Genomic DNA, 18,347 nt, shown 5'->3' on the forward strand with positions numbered 1-18,347 from the left:
GAAACGGTAGCACTGACAATACGCCAGCATCTCCGGGAAACTCCACACCTGGAAAAAGAGAGACAGGTACCAAAAATAATTTCCGACACCTATACCAGTATAGGGCGGAATAGTTTGGGAGCCAAACCAAAGAAATTGGAGTTACAATGTACCGCCCATAAGGAGGGTACAAAGCAGGCACAAGAGGGCTCTAAGAAGCGCTGGGAAAAACAAAAAGAGTTTAAAGATAAAAGAAATAAGAGAGCTGATTCTCCACACCCGGAGAACTCCGAAAGGCGATACAATCTCAGAAATAGGGAGAATATTAAAACACCGGAGAGATATACTGATTCACCTCCCTCTCGTTCCTTTCAGGACGCACCGGATAGACGTAGCAAGAGAGGGGGCGTCCTGATCGACGTGCTGAATACGTGAAACAAAAGAAAGACTCAACGCAGTCTACAATTAAAAAAAGAAGAAAAGACTCCTCAGCAAAAGCCACAGTTTAAAAAGAAAAAGGGGGCAGCACTGACAGCTAAAAATGCCAGTACACTTGAGAACACTGTTGAGGAACAAGACGTGGGCAGTGACTCTGTTAGACAGCGCAGCAGAGGTCACGATATGTCGCCAGAGTCTGAAAGATCATCTGGATGTGACAGCAACTAACGATTTTATTGCAGTTGAAACTGCGTACGGCCGTGTTCTCCCACCCGACAGGGTTTACGATAAACAAATTCAGATAGAGGGAGACGTAAGAAACAAAAACAAACAACAAATATGAAAATGGAGAGAAAGGCTGGGGGAGGAGGTAATGGAGGGGGGTAAGGAAGGAAAAAAGGGAGGCATATAGTATATGATGCTGTAAAACATTCCAAATAAGAGGGCATAAACACAGGAGAGACTTGGACACGGGAAAAGTCCTAGCGTCAGTGGGTGAGAATACTAGTCACCCCAAAGGGAGGACCGAACTCAAAGGTAACACACATGGGGGCAGCGGGATGGGGGTATGACAAAAAGGTCAGAGGGGAAGCCCAGGGGGAGGGAAAATGAAAAATGGTTCGGATCGATGATTAAAGGCATCCAGCAATAGAGTAGCAAGAAAGAGGTGGGGGCATACCGGTTACAAAGTAGGACAGGAGGGTGGAGACGAAGACGTAGAAGACAAGTAGAGTAATAGAACGGCAAACCCAGAACAGGGTAGGGCGCCCTGCGTCAAGATGGGTCTGAGAGGGGGTGCAGGATTGGGGGGCGAGAGGGGAGGGTAGAGGGGGGGCATGAAGAGGGAGAAAAGAATACTTATGATGGGGAGGGGGTAGAGAGGGAGGGGAAAATGGGGGGGAAGTAGGGGGTAGAGTGGGAGATAGGGACGCCAGTGATAAGAGGAAGGGGAAGGGGGCATAGAGGCAGAGGCTATAGGGTGGGAGAGCGTAGAAGGTAGATGGGGTGATGCAGGTGGGATAACAGAGGCATCAGTGATGACTCTCGTTCCTTTAGCAATTGTGGCATTGGCAATGGGAGAGATGCAAGCATGCTATGGGCTGTCGGCAAACAAAGGCGCCCATGTCTGCATGAACAGGGCAGACTGGCCTTGCAGGTGGTAGATGAAGCGCTCATGGGCGGTGGTCTGAACCATTGCCAACATCCACTCCTCCGATGTAGGTGCAGCTGGGGATCTCCAGTGGCAGAGGATGCAAATCTTGGCAGTCGCAAGGGCTGTGTGCAACAGACAGCATTGTGGACGGGGAAGGCCGGAGAAGCCCCTATATTTTTGAGGAGGATTAAAAAGGGAGAGAGGGGTATCCGAATGGCCATGGAGGTATCGAGGGTGGAACCCAACACCTCCCAGAAGGGCTGGATCAATGGGAATTCACAAAAGATATGTGCCAGGTTGCATTGAGTGTCCGCGCATCAACAGCAGTTTGTATGAGGCAGGAGTCCCGCTCTCTGCAGTTTTGTTTGGGTCCAGTGCCATTTGTGGACCATTCTGAATAGGCAGAACTTCAGGCGGGCTTCTCGCATGCCCCTATCTAGGGCCTTGATGATGTCGGCCCAGTCCTCCTCTTCAAACTCCTTCTAGAGACATAATTGCCACCTAGAGTGGAGATTGTCGATGAGGGGTTGGAAGAAAAGATGGTGTGTACGGTAGGACACCATAGGCTAGGTCTGGAGGGCTTAGGGGTTAGCTCCCATGCAACAATGCAGGCAGTGCTTTAGTTGCAGGTACTGCCACGCCTGTTTGGGATGGAGGCCATATTCCTCTCATAGGTTCGCAAATGTCTTACATTCACCATCTGCAAGGACCTGGTCTAGGCTATCGATATCGGCTGGCTCCATTATGTCCAGTTGATGGTGTCCCCTCTGACGCGAAGGCTGTTGATGCCCTACAGGGGGACCCATAAGTGAATGTTGAGAAGGCGATGCACTCTGCACCAAGCTGCATGCATGGCCCGTAACATCGGATTAACAGCATGAGGCTGGGAGGAGCTGACTCTGTACGAGGGGCTGAGGCCACTCGGGCTGGAGTGTAACAGTCGTTCAGTGATGACCCATTCCGGTGGGTCCGGTGCCTCAGGGAGCAGTCATGCTAGTTGGGAGAGATGGAGGACTAGAGCGTAATGTTCTACCAATGGAAGCCATATACCTCTACAGGAGCGGTGTGCCATGAGCCTGGCAGGCTAGAAGCGGGGACAGGAGGAGCCCCACACAAACGCTCAAACTCTGCATTTATAAATAAGAGTGGCGAGAGGGGCACCTGCAGGGGTATCGTGCCTAGCACATATGTGAATCGTGGTAGCGTGACCATCCACACCGTTTATACTCAGCCCCATATGGAGAGTCCGATATGCGACCACTTCTCAAAGACTAGTTTCATACGTGCTATGAGGGGGTCTAAGTTGTCTGCAATCATACGTTCTAATCCCCTTTTGACTAGGATCCCTAGATATTTAAGACAAGACCGCGTCCATGAAAAAGGGAAGCTTTGAATCTCCACATACGTGGTGTTGGTGGCGAGGAGCAGTGCTTCACTCTTGTCCCAGTTCACCCGCTAACCAGGTAGGATTGCAAAGTCATCGATAATCTCTAATAAAGCTGGGATGGAACGGCTCAGGCCTGCTAAGGTAAGTAGGATATCTTCCACATATAAGCAGATTTTGGTCACACTCCCTTGGAGAGGGGTATCCCAGTGAGGAGAGGAAATTGGCGGGCAGTGGGCACTAGAGCTCCTATTGCCAGCAGAAAAAGAAGTGGTGAAAGTAGGCAGCCTTGCCTTGTCCCTCTCTGTATCAGAAAGGGGCCAGATAAGAAGCTGCCACAATTAACCTGAGCCATGGACAGTCATACCACAGGTGTGATTTGGCGATTAATTGGTCACCCGTCAAATTTCTGGTATGGGAGTTTGGATATGGACTGAGCTATCTCAGACTTACTGATCTTCCTGTCCAGTAGGGCTCGACCCTCATTCGATAGTCCGGGAGGTTGATGCCATCCAGAAAGATCTCTATTTGGTTGGAGCTGGGCACCGTTTCTGGGGTGTACAGTTGTCAGTAGCATGTTGTAAACTCATTAATAATATCCTGCGGTCGGGTGAGGATCTAGCCATTTGAGGAATAAATAGCAGGGATGGCTTGTGCCACTTCCTGTTGGTAGAGTTGGGCCACTAAAAGTCGGCCAGCCTTTACCCCCGTTTATAGTGGCGACCCTGGAATCATTGCAGCATGTATTCTGCCTTGGATGCATACAGTTCGTTGAGCGCTACGCAAAGTTGTTCCAAATGCCAGCGCACTGGTAGCGAGGGGTGGGCTGTGTACAACCAGGTGAGACACGCAATGTTGCCTTACAGTTCTGTTTGGTGCACTAACTTTTGTTTATTAGCCAGCACAGCATCACGCCACGTATGGTTGCCTTTGCTGTCGCCCACAGTACTCTCTGGGAAGAAATTGAGCCTTTGTTGTTCTGCATGTAGGTGGAGACATGCGCCTGTAGAGAAGATTTGCCCTGGTGGGGTACGATTGCGGTGTATGGTAAGCACCAGAGTTTGCGGCACGTAGTAGTAAGGCCTAGGTCGACGGATAGCAGGATAGAAGCGTGATCGAAGAGAGCTGATTCAAAGATCCAGGAGTCCCGAACGTGGAACACTGTATTTTGTGATGCAAGGAAATAGTGCAGCCATGACTGGGTGTCGTGCACCGACGAGAGAAAAGTATATTCTCTATCTGCCGGGTGCGTGAGCCTCCAGTGGTCCACTAGTCTGTGGTCTGAGGTCAAGTCTCTCAGTAAGGCCCTATCCGGGTTGTTGCTGATGTCTATTGAGCCAGTCCTGTCAAGCACTGTGTCTCGGGCTAGGTTCTAGCTATACTCAAATTCAAGCAACGAAGACATTCTGATACCACTCCTATGTTAAATGAACTTTATTGGTTACCGGTGGTACAACAAAGCTAGGACATCTGGGCATCCTGCTAGTGAAGAACTGAGGCAAAGTTATGAATGATTAGTTAAAAAACATAATTTCTTTAATACGATATATATACAACTATTTTCCAGACAATCTTGATCATGCACATTAAATACTATTGTGGTACTTTTCCTGTCCCAGGAAACATCACAATTAGAACACCTGACACAGGAAGCAGTGCATATAGACACTGCACAATAAAACAAATTAACAAGAAGAGACGTTACAACAACTCTGTTGGAAAGGAAATACAACATTTCGAGCAGATGGTGGTGAAGAATTAATTGTACAGACATCTGTATACAAGCAAAATACCTAGAAATTCTTAAATCATGCTGAACCACTGATAGTTAATTTGGACATACTGAACAACTTTATTTCTAGCTCACGGGGGAGAGGTGGAGAGGGGAGGAGGAGAGGAGAAGAGAGGTATAGAGGGGGAGAAGTGATGGAGGAGAAGAGAGGTGGAGAGGTAAGGATAAGAGAGGTGGTGAGGAGAAGAGAGGTGGTGAGGAGAAGAGAGGTGTAGAAGAGATGAGAGGAGGAGGAGAAGAGAGGTGGAGAGAGTTGAAGAAGAGAAGTGGAGAGGTGAAGTGGAGAGAGGAGAGGCAGAGAGGAGCGGTGGAGATGAGAGGTGGAGAGAGTTGGAGAAGAGAGGTGGAGTGGAGAAGTGTAGAAGAGAGGTGGAGTGGAGAAGTGTAGAAGAGAGGTGTAGAGGAGACAAGAGGAGGAGAAGAGAGGTGGAGAGGAGAACAGAGGTGGACAGTTGAAGAGAAGAGAGGTGGAGGGAGAAGTAGAGAAGAGAGGTGGAGGAGAAGAGAGGAGTAGAAGAGAGGTGGAGAGGAGAAGAGTGGTGGAGAGGAGAGAGGAAGAGGAGAAGAGAGGAGAGGAGAAGAGAGGAGAGGTGGAGAGAAGAGGTGGAGAGGAGAATCAAGGTAGAAAGGAGAGGTAGAGGAGAAGAGAGGTGGTGAGGAGAAGAGAGGTAGAGGAGGAGAAAGGTAGAGTGGAGAGAAGAAGAGATGTGGAGAAGAGAGGTGGGAAGGAGAGGAGAAGAAAAGAGGTGGAGAGGAGAAGAGAGGTGAAGAAGAGAGGTAGAAAAGAGAGGTGGAGAGGAGAATACAGGTGGTGAGGAGGGGAGAAGAGGTAAACAGCAGAGAAGTGGAGAAGAGAGGTGGAGAGTGGCGGAGAAGAGAGGTGGAGAGTGGCGGAGAAGAGAGGTGGAGAAGGGACGTGAGGTGGAGAAGAGAAGAAAGGTGGAGAGGTGGGGAGGAGAAGAGAGGTGGAGTGGAGAAGAGAGGTGGGGAGCAGAAGAGAAGAGGTGGAGAGGAGAAGAGAAGCAGAGAAGAGAGAAGAAGAAAACCGAAGAAAAGAGACGGAGGGGAGAGAAGAAGATATGTGAAGAGTGGTGGAAAGGAGAAGAGAGGTTGCGAAGAAAGGTAGAGAGGAGAAGAGATGGAGAGGAGAAGAGAGATGGAGAAGAGAGGTGGAGAGGAGAAGAGAGGTGGAGAGGGGGAAGAAAAAAGGCTGGAAAGAAGAGTTATTAACCACATGCAAATGACCGGTAAGCATACCCTAAAGAGTACACTGTCTGGTAACCATGTCCATGCTGAATAAGGACACAAATAAGCCCAGATGCATTTCAACGTAACTGGGCCTTACTGGTGAGTTAGAACAGAGTCCCTTTAGCATATCAAGCTCAAGGCTGACATCTGAGCATGCCCATGTCGGTGTAGGGTAACTCACATAGACAACACCTAATTAACGGCTGGAGATTCTTTAATCAAATGGAACCACTCGTAATTACAGAGATGGAATTTCATTCTATCCTCTTTAGCACACAATTTCTAGATCTTATGGGATAGGCATTTCACAAAAGAATCGTTATAAGACCTGCTGTTAAACCTTCTTCTTGAAAGTAAATTTTAAACTGTAGCTGTGCTAGCCACAATTCTACAGATTTAATAGAGCACACTGTAGTAACTGCCTTGATCATTAAGTACACGGACGGCAAATGTTGTGAAATACAATGTGCAAAGCTGTTAAAGTGCAACCAAGGAAATCTTAACGATTCTGCAATAAAAGACCACACCCTTAGTTCCTCAACTGAGGCAGCTGTAAACAAGCTAAACGGACACTCTGCTAAAGAGTTATGGATATGGCACCAGAATACAGAGGGGGTTATTACAACTTTGGAGGAGGTGTTAATCCATCCCAAAAGTGACGGTAAAGTGACGGATATACCACCAGCCGTATTACGAGTTCCATAGGATATAATGGACTTGTAATACGGCTGGTGGTATATCCGTCACTTTACCGTCACTTTTGGGACGGATTAACACCTCCTCCAAAGTTGTAATAACCCCCAGAGTCTTTAAGTATTGTGCTACAATAAAAGCATAGCAAAACATTGACCACCAAAATAGCTTCAAAATAAGTTATGGTACACTATACTTAATTCCACATATACCTACCCTGGTTATATATGCATCTTCAGGGGGTGTAGACGTGGAGTTAACAATAGTAAATGTATACTTACTCATATATACTAACCTTCTTAATATTACAGATATCAATATTTTTGCTACAGTATTATGGTAGGATGATTTTAAAAACTCCATACACTGATGTTCAAGTAAGTGAACTTACATGTGCAGGAAAGAGTACTGTCTGCTATGTAAAATGCAGTGCCGTACTTACCAAAACCTGTTGCAAGAAATTTTCTTCACTTGCATACTTTACTTCAATAGCTACCTTTGGACATTCTGCTCCTAATGGAAAGGATACCTTAACACATGCAAAACTCTATGCCAATGGACATTTGGACAAGCTGCCTCAGAAGACGCAAGTCTAAAGGCATCCTTGATGAACATCCACAATTTCAGTTACACATGTATGACTATCTGTCCATCATTCTATTATGACAGTTCACATCAGAAGCTTTTTTTAGATGGTCCTGCTAATTAATTTCAGGGTAAGAAAACAAGACAATACTTAGTTGAGGGCTTTGTGGGGGTAGGTATGCGAGCTAAAGTCAGAGAGAAAGATCATCTGCAACTTGATACATAGCAGCAAAAATATGATGAAATGTCAAACTGCAGTGATCACATGTAATGCCATTGTGGTATTATGCTTCAATCAGTCTAATAAACCACTGCACCCTCTACTGTTAGATCTACTGCAACCTTTAAATAGGTTCAAAATTGAGTAGTCCTTTCGATCTTAGCAGCTCTCTCTCCCTGCTGATCTAGCTTCCACTGTTTAGTTTCTTCAAGGCTGGATTGGGATACTCTGGCTTTTCAATGACTCCTAATCCAAACTTGAGTTCCAGGAAACTCCGGTGATTGTTGGGTGCCAGAGCAGTGAATCCAGCAAAGGATATAGGAACCAAGGGCTTAAGGAAATGTTCTGGGAACTCAACATCCTGCTTGTGGTCCATCCATGTGTCCTTAGTCATTACCCCATTACGGGGGTAGAAAGGCCAGAGGTCGACATGTAAGTGGTTGGTCTCACTGTACTGCACCCTGAAGAAGTCACCTTCTATGGCCTTTTCCCATACATAACCCTTCTCATCCACAATGGATCCAGATTCAACGTTCCGCAGAAAGTCACAATTAGAGACGTCTTCAAGGTAAATGCCAAGATCTACATCATAATCCCAAGGGATGATGTCCTGATGTCGTACAGCCCCAAGCAAAGTACCACCTTCCAACCAGTACCGTACTCCAGAGCTCTCCAAGATGCTGATAACATACAAAGCAGTCTCTCTCAGAGCCTTTAAGCAACAGGGTGGCGTCCAGCGGTCCTGATAAAGGTATTCAGGAGTATCATCATGAACTGTGCCAAAGCACCGAGGCGTTTCTTTGCTGCATCCATACCACTGTTGCTTCTCATCTTCCATAACCACCCGCCGAATCCCAAAGTCTCTGAAAAGCTGTGCTCTGCTGGCCTTAATGTTGTTGTCTGCTTTCCATTGATTATGGGAAGAAGTGAAGAGAGGCCGGTGGGGAGCTGGAAATGAGATGTCCTCCAAGATACGTACTCTCCATCCACGCAGTGAGGACTGGATGAACAGGGAGTAATCAAGTGGTTTGGCAAGGGGGGCAGAGAGGTTGAACAAGTCCCTAGTTTGAAGGAGGACAACTGCATCGCCACGGATGGCACTGCAGAGATTTCTGGAAGCAGACATTCTGTATGTGGCTGTCCATTCCTTGAGGTTAACTTTCAAATCCAAACAATTCAGTGGGGTCAAAGACTCGACTGGGGCAGCCACCATGTGTGCCCTGCTCATACTATGCTTGTATTCTTCCACCATCTTCTCAAGCTGTTTTGAAACATCCATTCGGACACCATCTGGCACCAAAGCGACATAGCTAGTCCGGATGTAATGCTCAGGCCTTGAAGCATAGGCTGGCTTCTCAGGAGACGGCTTCAGGACCACTAGATGGACATGAGGGCTATGAGGTAGTTGCAAAGGGGGGTACGGAAAAGTGTCTGTAACAACCACAACAGGTTGAGCTGGGTTGTGCTTCAAGAAGGACTGTACTACCTCAGGTACATAATTCTCAAAGTCTTCAAACTCACGAATGAGGATGGTAACACCAGGGGTGCTGGAGTTTGGCTGCCGGTGGAAGGACAGGCTGCCAGGCTCCCGGTGACGCGGTACCAAACGTGGGTGCAGCTTGGTACTATAGTACAGAATGATCAAGTTAGCCACAATGGCTAGAGACAGGACCCACTGGCAGAAGGTACACCGCATTTTGACAAGGTTAGCTACTAATTTCTCACTCAGGGAGTAGGCTGTTCATCCCAACATGGTCTACTAATCTTTTACTGTAAAGCAAAGGAAGCGTTCCATGGATTTTGCTCCACTGGAGTCCAGCCCACTTACTATAAGCCATATGGAAATCCCAAAGTCAAAAAGATGGAAAATAAATTAACCTAGCTGTGCGCAGAATTAATGTTCACAAAATAACATCCACTGGTGAATAGTCACTGTCAGTCTATATAAGTGTAACCGAATGTAAATGATGACATTTGCCCATCTATATGAACAACATATCCAGCCTTCGAAGAAAGGTCAACTGCATGTTCAAACTGTTGATGCCTTGTGTTATTTCCTTTATTCGTGCAGTTACCAAGACATTCAAGTAGTGAGACACAGGAGTCTTCGAACCCTGAAAGAAAGAAAAAATGTCCTGTGAGTGTCAGGAATTATACAAGTATGTCAACGTGAAAACCTATTATTGGTGTGGACCCGGCAAAATCGAGTATTCTAACCGTGCATTTTTTAAAAACCCAAGGATTCAAACAGGAAGTATTCACATGCCACCAAAAGCTAATGTTTATTTGAATTGCAGTTATGCACCGCAGGGACAGAACACTGAAGGTAAGCTGGGAGGAAGGCTGGCACTAAGAAATCGATTCACAGAGAAGACCTTGTCCCATTTGATACTTTTCCCTGAAATGTATCTCCTGGAGTGGGCATCTTTGTTGATTGTTGAACCTGGCCAAGTGCCATGCCATGTGTTCCAAAGTACAACATATTCTGCACTTCCCTCAAAATTGACTTTGGATTCCAAATTGTAACGTTCCATCTGGACTACTGAAATGGTGTTTGCAATGGGCTCCAAATAAATGCTATATCAAGCTCCAAATATTCTACAATTACCCTACTGGAAAGTCTTTGACCAGAGACACCTTGGCCACATCATATATGCCCAGAAGAGAATTTAGTGGCTACCAATTAAGGAAAGACCAACAATGCACTGCATGGCTACACTCCAGAATAACCATCAAAGGTCTTCCAGCTCTACCAGTCTTATGCGAACCCAACATTGGTTTCCATGAGCTGGCTTGACATCTCTCCAACCAGGATTAGAGACTTGATAGCAGAACATCACATGTGACACACTACCATTTAGACAACCTCTTTTCATTTTAAACCTGAAGGGAATTCCTGAATTTCGACAAAACATGAGGCTAAATTTATTCTGCTTGGCCTACAGTCAGTTAGTGACCCAGGCCAACTGTAGTACCACCACCAGCCAACATTCATTGTGCCACTCAGACATCTACATCTTGACTGGTTTTAGTACCTGCAAATCAGATTTCAAGTTACATGTTATTATGGGTTATCAGCACTATAAGTCCTACCAGCCAATCAACAGCACCAACGAGATAACCAAGTAAAAAAAACTGCAAATCCAGATTCCATTTGATGGATGGCAGAATCACCCAGGCACATTTTATACTTAAGGGCAGCATCCTTCTAATGCCCTCCTTGAAAAATCTTGGGATGTTTCTTATATGTAGTGCTTTGCACTTCACAAATATCCCTGAGGATTCCCTGCTTGCTACAGAAAACCGAAACCGTCAGCAAAATTACAAATAACAAAAGCACCCTCTTCACTGCAGGGATAAACTCTTTGGAGTGCACAGGTGACAGACAGAGTGGTGGTTCGCCAACCATTATTCTATCTTTCATTGAAGGTTGACTTGACCGACCTTTGAGGTATGAGAGCAGGGACCCACTTGTACCTCCTTCCAGACAAATTATTTCTTGGATAGGTGTCCAGTGCACATAAGGGTGGAGGGCTGACGAAACTTCACATTAATAATCTGTGGGTAGTGGAGGTGACTGAATTCCTGCAAACGGTTGCAATGCTGCTCAATTTCATGTGAGACAATTACAAGCAGACATGGCTTTGAATGCCGAATCAGTTTATATGCTGGAACTCGCAAATTCTCACTGTTAATTGTAAGTATGTTACACTAAGTTTTCCACAGTTGACATTCATCAAGTAATTAGCTTAGGCCTAAATTAAGGAATGCAAAGGTCCAATTCGAAGTCTGTCACTGTAGATTGTATAGAGATTTAAACTGATGCTCCGAGTGTTACAAACGTTAACAACAAAATGGAAATCAGTTTTGTTAAGGATGTGAGCCAAGAATGGAATTAGCTATATGCCTTAAGTAAACAAGCACTACCAAAACCAATAGACATTGCCTGTATAGTATTGGTGAAAAATAAAAATAATATATATATATATATATATATATATATATATATATATAAGGCACAATGAGGTAAATGCGCACATGAACGTGTGCACATCATGAAGTTGTTGCCAGCTCTGCCATTCTGCCAGCACATGCACGCATGATGCTAGATGCATTTGCAGGCATCACCATACATGCATGCACCGATGGACAGACGTGAGTGCCATTTTAATTTTGTTTACTGAACGAAGATGGTGAACGCCACTTGAAGCAGTATATTAAAAAAGCAAGCTTTGGACAATCTAGCAGCTCTCGCCTCTGGGACCTATTAGCTTTGCCAGTATTTTTAGCCATGCTGCACACCATCCCTGATGCTGTGCAGCACAGCTAACAAACAGAAAGAAAGCCTACATGGCTGGATGCTTCAATTTGTGGACATGTACATTTGCAAAAGAACACCTACAAAATGACGTTTTTTTTCTTTTTATTTAATGATCTAAATTGGATCAGGGAAACAAAAGGAAAAAAGGGCCATCAAAAAAATAAGCGGGTGAGGAAAAGAATCCAACACATAAAAGGCAGAGAAGAGACATGTAGGGCGGGTGGAAGCAACATGGTGCTGCATGGGGAGAAGTAATAGAGAGGGCGAGGGCAGCAACACAGAGGACAGTGGAGGAAAGCAAACAGGCAGAGTAACGTGCGGGGTGAAAGAGAATCAACAAGAGAGGGCAACATGACATGAAATAGCACAGGAGAGTGGTTCAAAGGGCAAAGCTGTATAAAAGTTAAAGAGTACACAAAAGCAGCTCCAAGGACAAAGTTGTTGAAAATGAAATATTTATAACGTTATTTAAAGAAAAGTTCTGGAAGAACACAGAGAAAAGAGAAATGCAAGCATCTTATTAAGTGCTTACAGAAAAAGAAGACAAAAAAAAATTCCCCCAAAAAACAGACACTTTAAAGTGTAAAGATAAAAGGAGCCATCAAACAAATGATGAGGAAGACAAGATGGACAGCTAAAACAAATAAAGCAAATGGCAGCTACAGGGCCCTCTAAAATCCTAAAAAATATATTTTATTTAAAGGAACACAAGGAATGGGGAGCATTGGAGCAAAAGGCGAAGGGAGCAATCGGGGAGATTTGGGCAGATGCAATAAATAAAAATAAAAAAGGCAGTGTGCAAAGGAATGGAAGGGTCTGTGGCGCAGCATGGCGGAAACAGGGAAGGGGGTCAGGTATTGAACGTTAGAAGCAGCACACCAGGGAGAATAAAAACGGTGAAGAGGAGGAGGCAATGTGGAGTGCATGGGTGTGAGAATTTGAGGAGGGAGAAGCAGCATGAAAAAGAGACAAAGAAAGAGATAGAGGGCGAGAGAAAATGCTCAAATAATCAATCAACTCTCATGGAGTGCTTAAAGAAAAACAAAAATAAGTTGCTCCTAAAAAGTGTGCAGTACAAGGAAAAAAACATGCAATCAAAAGGGAAGTAAAAAAGCAATATTCCAGTGGAAAGGCAAACACAAAATGAGGAAGGAAAGCCTTCGAATAAGAGGCAAGCAAATAAGAGTGACAAGAAAGCAAATCAGTAGTAAGCAGTGGGCTTCCTGGAAGCGACTAAGTTTTTGCTATGTTCCGCAGGAGGTCATTAGCTAGCAGACAACTAATAGCAAGACCTTACAGACTAAAAACACAAAAGTAACCCTTACATAAATCTCCACACCTGCTCAACAAATGAAAGCTCATTCTTGGCATATTGCTGGATTTCATCACGGTGGAGGAAATCAGAACATTTCCCAGTCAATGAGTAATAGTGACCTAATGTGTTTAGAAAAGACATGGGATCAGGATAGTTTTATTTCAGAAGGTCTTGAATGTGATCAAGGGCAGTTGGTGGTTTTGCAATCTTTGTGCCAAAGTGTTGAGGAGGTGTGATTTCTGAAAGTAATTTTAATCAACACGTTAATCCATTGATGGTGCAAAAAGCTTTGATTACAAAACATATTGATTATTTAAAATTATTATAATTATAAATAAAGGCCTATTTTTGCACTCTTTGTTATTTGAATTAACATCTTACATTCAAAGAGTGGAACGAAGAATAGGTGGAATGGACAACTCAGTTCTTGGAAAACCCTAAGCAGGCATCCCAAAAAAAGAAGGTATTTTTCAGGAGAAATTATTGTTGACAGACCTTCATGGTTGAAATCTTAGGGCAGTGAATGATGGGCATTTCAAATCAGACGCTCTGGGTAACTATGCTAATTGCTCTTCATCATAATGTAGGCTTAGACTATGATTTTGTATCACTCTATATTCAGGCTGTGTTGATTTTCACACAATCCCAAAACTGGACACAGTGCCGATCACCCACTGTCTACAAATCTAAGTCTTTTACCTAAATCTAAATTATTGAAACAATTCCAAGCTGTTAGGCTGCAACACAATGTTAAAACTGTGGATATACACAAAGTGGCATGGGAGTGCCAGACATGGAATACACAGTGTTGTGTGTCTTGAGTTGCATGTATGAAGTACAGTTACTGGAACATTGCAGGGGCTTATATGGTTCTGGCAAAGTTTCAGAGCAATGATATCCTGTTTAAAGGAAGAATGTGCAGCTCATGGTTTATGGAGGTCTCAAAAGGTAAAAGATGATAATGAATTATTAAAAAAATGAGGGAACTTCAAAAGTAAAGAAAAAGGTTGGAAAGTCACAGAATGCAAATACATCTTTTAAAGAAGCTGTATTGAAGGTTAGTCTATGAAGCGTAATGGCAGAATGATAGGCAATGTGTGCAAAAATTATGAAATTTGTAACCAAGTAAACTCACGTCTTTCAGTGTTTATTAATACACTTGATTATGGACCATCATAATAAGGCAGTTGCCTCTAAGGCTTGGTGTTCTCATTTTCTTTTTTTTCTTTCTTTTTTTAAACCTTTATTTATACTTTTATACAAACAAGTGAAGCAGTACAATAAGATCATGCATTTGCAGACTCATACAATTCAGATGTCATATTGTGTCATTCTTAATGAGTATTTTCCACCTTCCAGAATCAATCAGTACAGAGTCCTTCAATCATATATATGCGTAATTGGTAGTCTCGACTTTTACTTATAACAATGATCATGCTTTATATATCAAACAGTTGTCTCAACCTCTGGTTCTCCCATTTCTTTCCGTATATGGTATTGTTTGTATATCTCCCAGAATTGTGCTGACTTATTTGCAGGGGGGAGTAGCTCACTGTAATTATCTGTTTGCGTGTTACAATACGCCATATCTCTATGCGATACATCCACTTTAGGGATCGGTCCACGGTCCCATCGTATGGCGACCCTACGCTTAGCAAGCAACAGACCCATAGCCACCAACTTGCAAACAGTTTTTGGTAAGTGGTCATCCCATCCCACGAGTGCTAAGAATGGTCCAGCATCTATTGGTTCCCCAATCATAGCCTGTAGGTCGTTAAATACTGCTCTCCAGAAGATTTGTATTTTCTCACACGCCCAAGCCATACGCAGGAAATCAGGCCGTTCCTTTCCACATCTTGGGCAGTTCGAGTTCTCACGCAAACCATATCTGTGTAGTCGGAGTGGGGTGTAATATATTCTATTAAGGAATTTGAAGTGGATGAGTCGATGCTTACCATTCAGAGAGACAGAGCGTGTTTTAGCGCAGCAGTAACGCCATTGTGAGTCTGTGGTCTGTACGCCCAGATCTCTTCACCATTCCACTCGGGCTTTTGAGAGCTCATGAGCCCTTGATTCCTGCATCAATGTGAATAGACGGGACACCAAGCGTTTCGCGCAACTCCCCTGCAGGATCAAAGAGAGCGATGTGACCTCGGGGGTTCCTGCATATCATCACCTAACAGTTGTGCTAGTGCATGTCGTGCCCTGTAATACTGAAACCGGTGCAGGGGAGTTGGCTCAACTGCATCATTCCTCACACATTCCCAGATTTTCATTCTATTGTTTTCAAATAAGTCCCCCAACGTGTTAATACCTAGTTCGCTCAGGGTGCGTATCAGCTTACTGTAGCGCCAAAGTGGAAACCAAGTACAGCAATATAATGGAACATGTGGGGAGTATAGCAAAACTAATCTCTGTTTGTCCACAATCTCCTGCCATGCCTTCGCCACCGAGTCCAGAGAGGCCAATTTTTTATATTGCCTGCTTGGGGTGTGATATAGCCTTCCCTGCAACGGGGCCGGCGAGGCCAGCTCCTTTTCTATCCTAAGAAATGGGGTATCTTCTGGTCCGTGGAGCCAAGCCTGCGCCACCGCAGACTGAGCTGCCACACTGTAGGCCTCCAGATCTGGGGCTCCCAGTCCGCTTAGTTCATACGGTAAGGTTAGTACATGCCACTGCACACAGGGTTGTTTGCCTGCCCAGGCTAGTTTTATCAGGAGTGATCTTAATGTGGCAAAATATTTTCTGGGCAGTACCATCGGAATATTATGAAATAGGAAGAGAAAGCGTGGTAATACCACCCTTTTCATCAACGCTACCCGACCAAACAAAGACAATGGGAGTCGTATCCATCTCTCAACATCTGTTGCCAATTTAGTTATTGCTGTGTCATAATTATCCATTACTTATAATGTTGGGATGTACCTTAATTCCCAGATATCTAACCGACCCAGTTTCCCATCTGAGTGGAAAACTCACCTCCTGTCTGCTCCGTGGAGGGAGTCAGCGGAAACATCAATGATTTACCCTAATTAACTTTAAGGCCGGACAGTGCACCATATTGCACTATTTCTTGGAGCATCGGAGCAGCATTGCGTTTTGGATCTCTGATATACAGCAAGGTGTCATCTGCGTATGCCGAAACTACAACTGTGTAATGTTTAAAATTAAGGCCACGATGACCATGATTATCCCTCAAGGCACAAGCCAGAGGTTCCGCCACCGGTGCATATAATAGGGGGGAAAGCGGACATCTCTGTCTGGTGCCCCTGGTGATGTCCAATGTCTCCATTACCATGCCATTAACCTGAACCCTGGCCCGTGGATCCCTGTACAATTTGGCTATCAGGTGCAAAAAAAGAGTCCCCCACTCCGAACCGCCGCAGCGCTGCCCATAAGAAGTCCCACTCCACTGATTCAAATGCCTTTTCCACGTCTAAAAAGACAGCTACAGCTTGTATATCGGGGTTAATGTTTTGTATGGTGCCAAATAATGTGCGTAGGTTCATAGTTAGATTACAGCCGGGGACAAATCCTGCCTGATCTGGTTTTATCAAGAGGGGCAGCACCTTGGCCAGTCGGTCCGCTAAAAGTTTAGCATATATCTTGACATCTACATTCAACAACGATAGCGGCCTGTAGGAGGAGCATTATTCAGGTGGTTTCCCTGGCTTAAGTAGTGTAATTATCATAGCTTCCCGCATCGATGGAGGCATGCAACCGTCCGCCACCATCTCCTCAAACACCTCTTTTAGATGTGGGAGTATCAATGTTTGGTATGCTTTGTAGAGATACACAGTCAAGCCATCAGGGCCTGGGGCTTTACCTTCAGCCATACCCCACCCAACGCCTTTGTTATTTCATCCAGCGTAAATGGTGCCCCCAGAGCCTCTTTATTGCTATCCGACAGTTTCGGTAATACAATGTGAGTGAGATACTCTCTTATAGCATTAGGTTCAGGGCCGCCTCTTGTAGTGTAAACCGTTTGGTAATATTCACGAAATCTAGCAGCTACACCCTCAGGGTCACCGATTATGCTACCATCAGCAGCTACAGCTTTGTTAATTAGATTGGTGCTGCAACTGGGGCGGTTTAAATTCGCTGAGACTCTGCCAGGTCTATCCCCCTCCCCATACGCCCGGGCCACAGCATACTTCCCCATATGTCGAACTTCCAAGAGGGCTGTCTCTTGAAATTCTTGTACTTTGGCTCAAATATGTCCTAATGTACGTATATCTGCAGTGTCACGATGTTCTTGTTCTAACTGGGATAGTTCCCCTTCAAGTAGTTGTAGTCGCCTTCGTATCGATCGGAGTACACCTGCATGTTTGGACATGGTGATCCCTCTTATGTACAACTTAAATGTTTCCCATACTGTGCTTACTCGGGCATCCGACCCTTTATTTAGTTGGAAAAATTCCTTGATTGCATTAGCTAGTGATTCCCTGAACGCGGTGTCTGTCAGTGAGTATGGAGGGAACCTCCAAAAGAACAGTGGCTGTGGAATGGGACCTACTGTCAGCAATATTGGGACAGGCGAATGATCCGAATAAGTTCGCGGGGCCAAGGCGCCTCGAGCGTCACTCTATGTGACAAACTGTGGGAGACCAACCATAAATCTATACGTGGGTACAAGTCGTGTGCTGTTGAATAATGAGTGTATCCTCCCTTTTCTGGGTGCTTATCTCTCCAGACATCCACCAGTCCCAAGACGATCATTGTGTTTAGTATTGCGTGTGCATCAGCAGCCGGGCCTCTGGTTCTACCCCCGATCTATCTAATGCGGGAGACAGCGTGCAGTTAAAGTCTCTGCACCAAAGTTGTGGAAGGTCTCTCCATTTCACTGCCAGATGCCACTAGGTCTCTGTAGAACTGAGGGTCGTAGTAATTTGGTCCATATACTCCTATTAGTAAAAAGGTTAGAACTCTTCCCTTACATTTTGCCGCCACATATCGTCCCCCAGGGTCTACCTCCGCAAACTCAATGGCAGACGCACGAGAGGCCCATAATAGGAAGCCCTTAGAGTGAGTTGTGTAACCTGCAGCCAAGAACTGCCCCTTCATTCTGCGAGGAGTGAGCATAGGGCTACTAGGGGCCAAATGTGTTTCTTGCAAGACTGCAATATCAACCTTGAGTTGAAGTAAGTATGCAACTACCTCACAAGTTTTACGTGCATCGTTAAGTCCCCTCACATTCCAGGTGACTAACCTAAGCCTAT

General features: G+C 45.0%; 1 protein-coding gene across 3 annotated transcripts in view; it reads right to left on the reverse strand.

The window, feature by feature from the left end:
- Positions 1 to 6,734: 6,734 nt before the first annotated feature.
- The window catches only part of FKRP (fukutin related protein), a 52,839-nt gene continuing 41,226 nt past the window's right edge, over positions 6,735 to 18,347 (reverse strand). For 2 of the 3 annotated variants that reach the window (XM_069207662.1, XM_069207664.1), the window contains exon 2: positions 6,735 to 9,606. In XM_069207662.1, coding sequence (XP_069063763.1) covers positions 7,677 to 9,188 — 1,512 coding nt within the window. In that variant the 5' untranslated portion in view covers positions 9,189 to 9,606 and the 3' untranslated portion in view covers positions 6,735 to 7,676. Of the gene's footprint in view, positions 9,607 to 15,083; positions 15,253 to 18,347 lie in introns of all 3 variants that reach the window. The other variant, XM_069207663.1, reaches the window with a different exon arrangement.

The sequence above is a fragment of the Pleurodeles waltl genome, chromosome 9 (assembly GCF_031143425.1).
Source record: "Pleurodeles waltl isolate 20211129_DDA chromosome 9, aPleWal1.hap1.20221129, whole genome shotgun sequence".
In the NCBI taxonomy this organism is placed as follows: Eukaryota; Metazoa; Chordata; class Amphibia; order Caudata; family Salamandridae; genus Pleurodeles; species Pleurodeles waltl.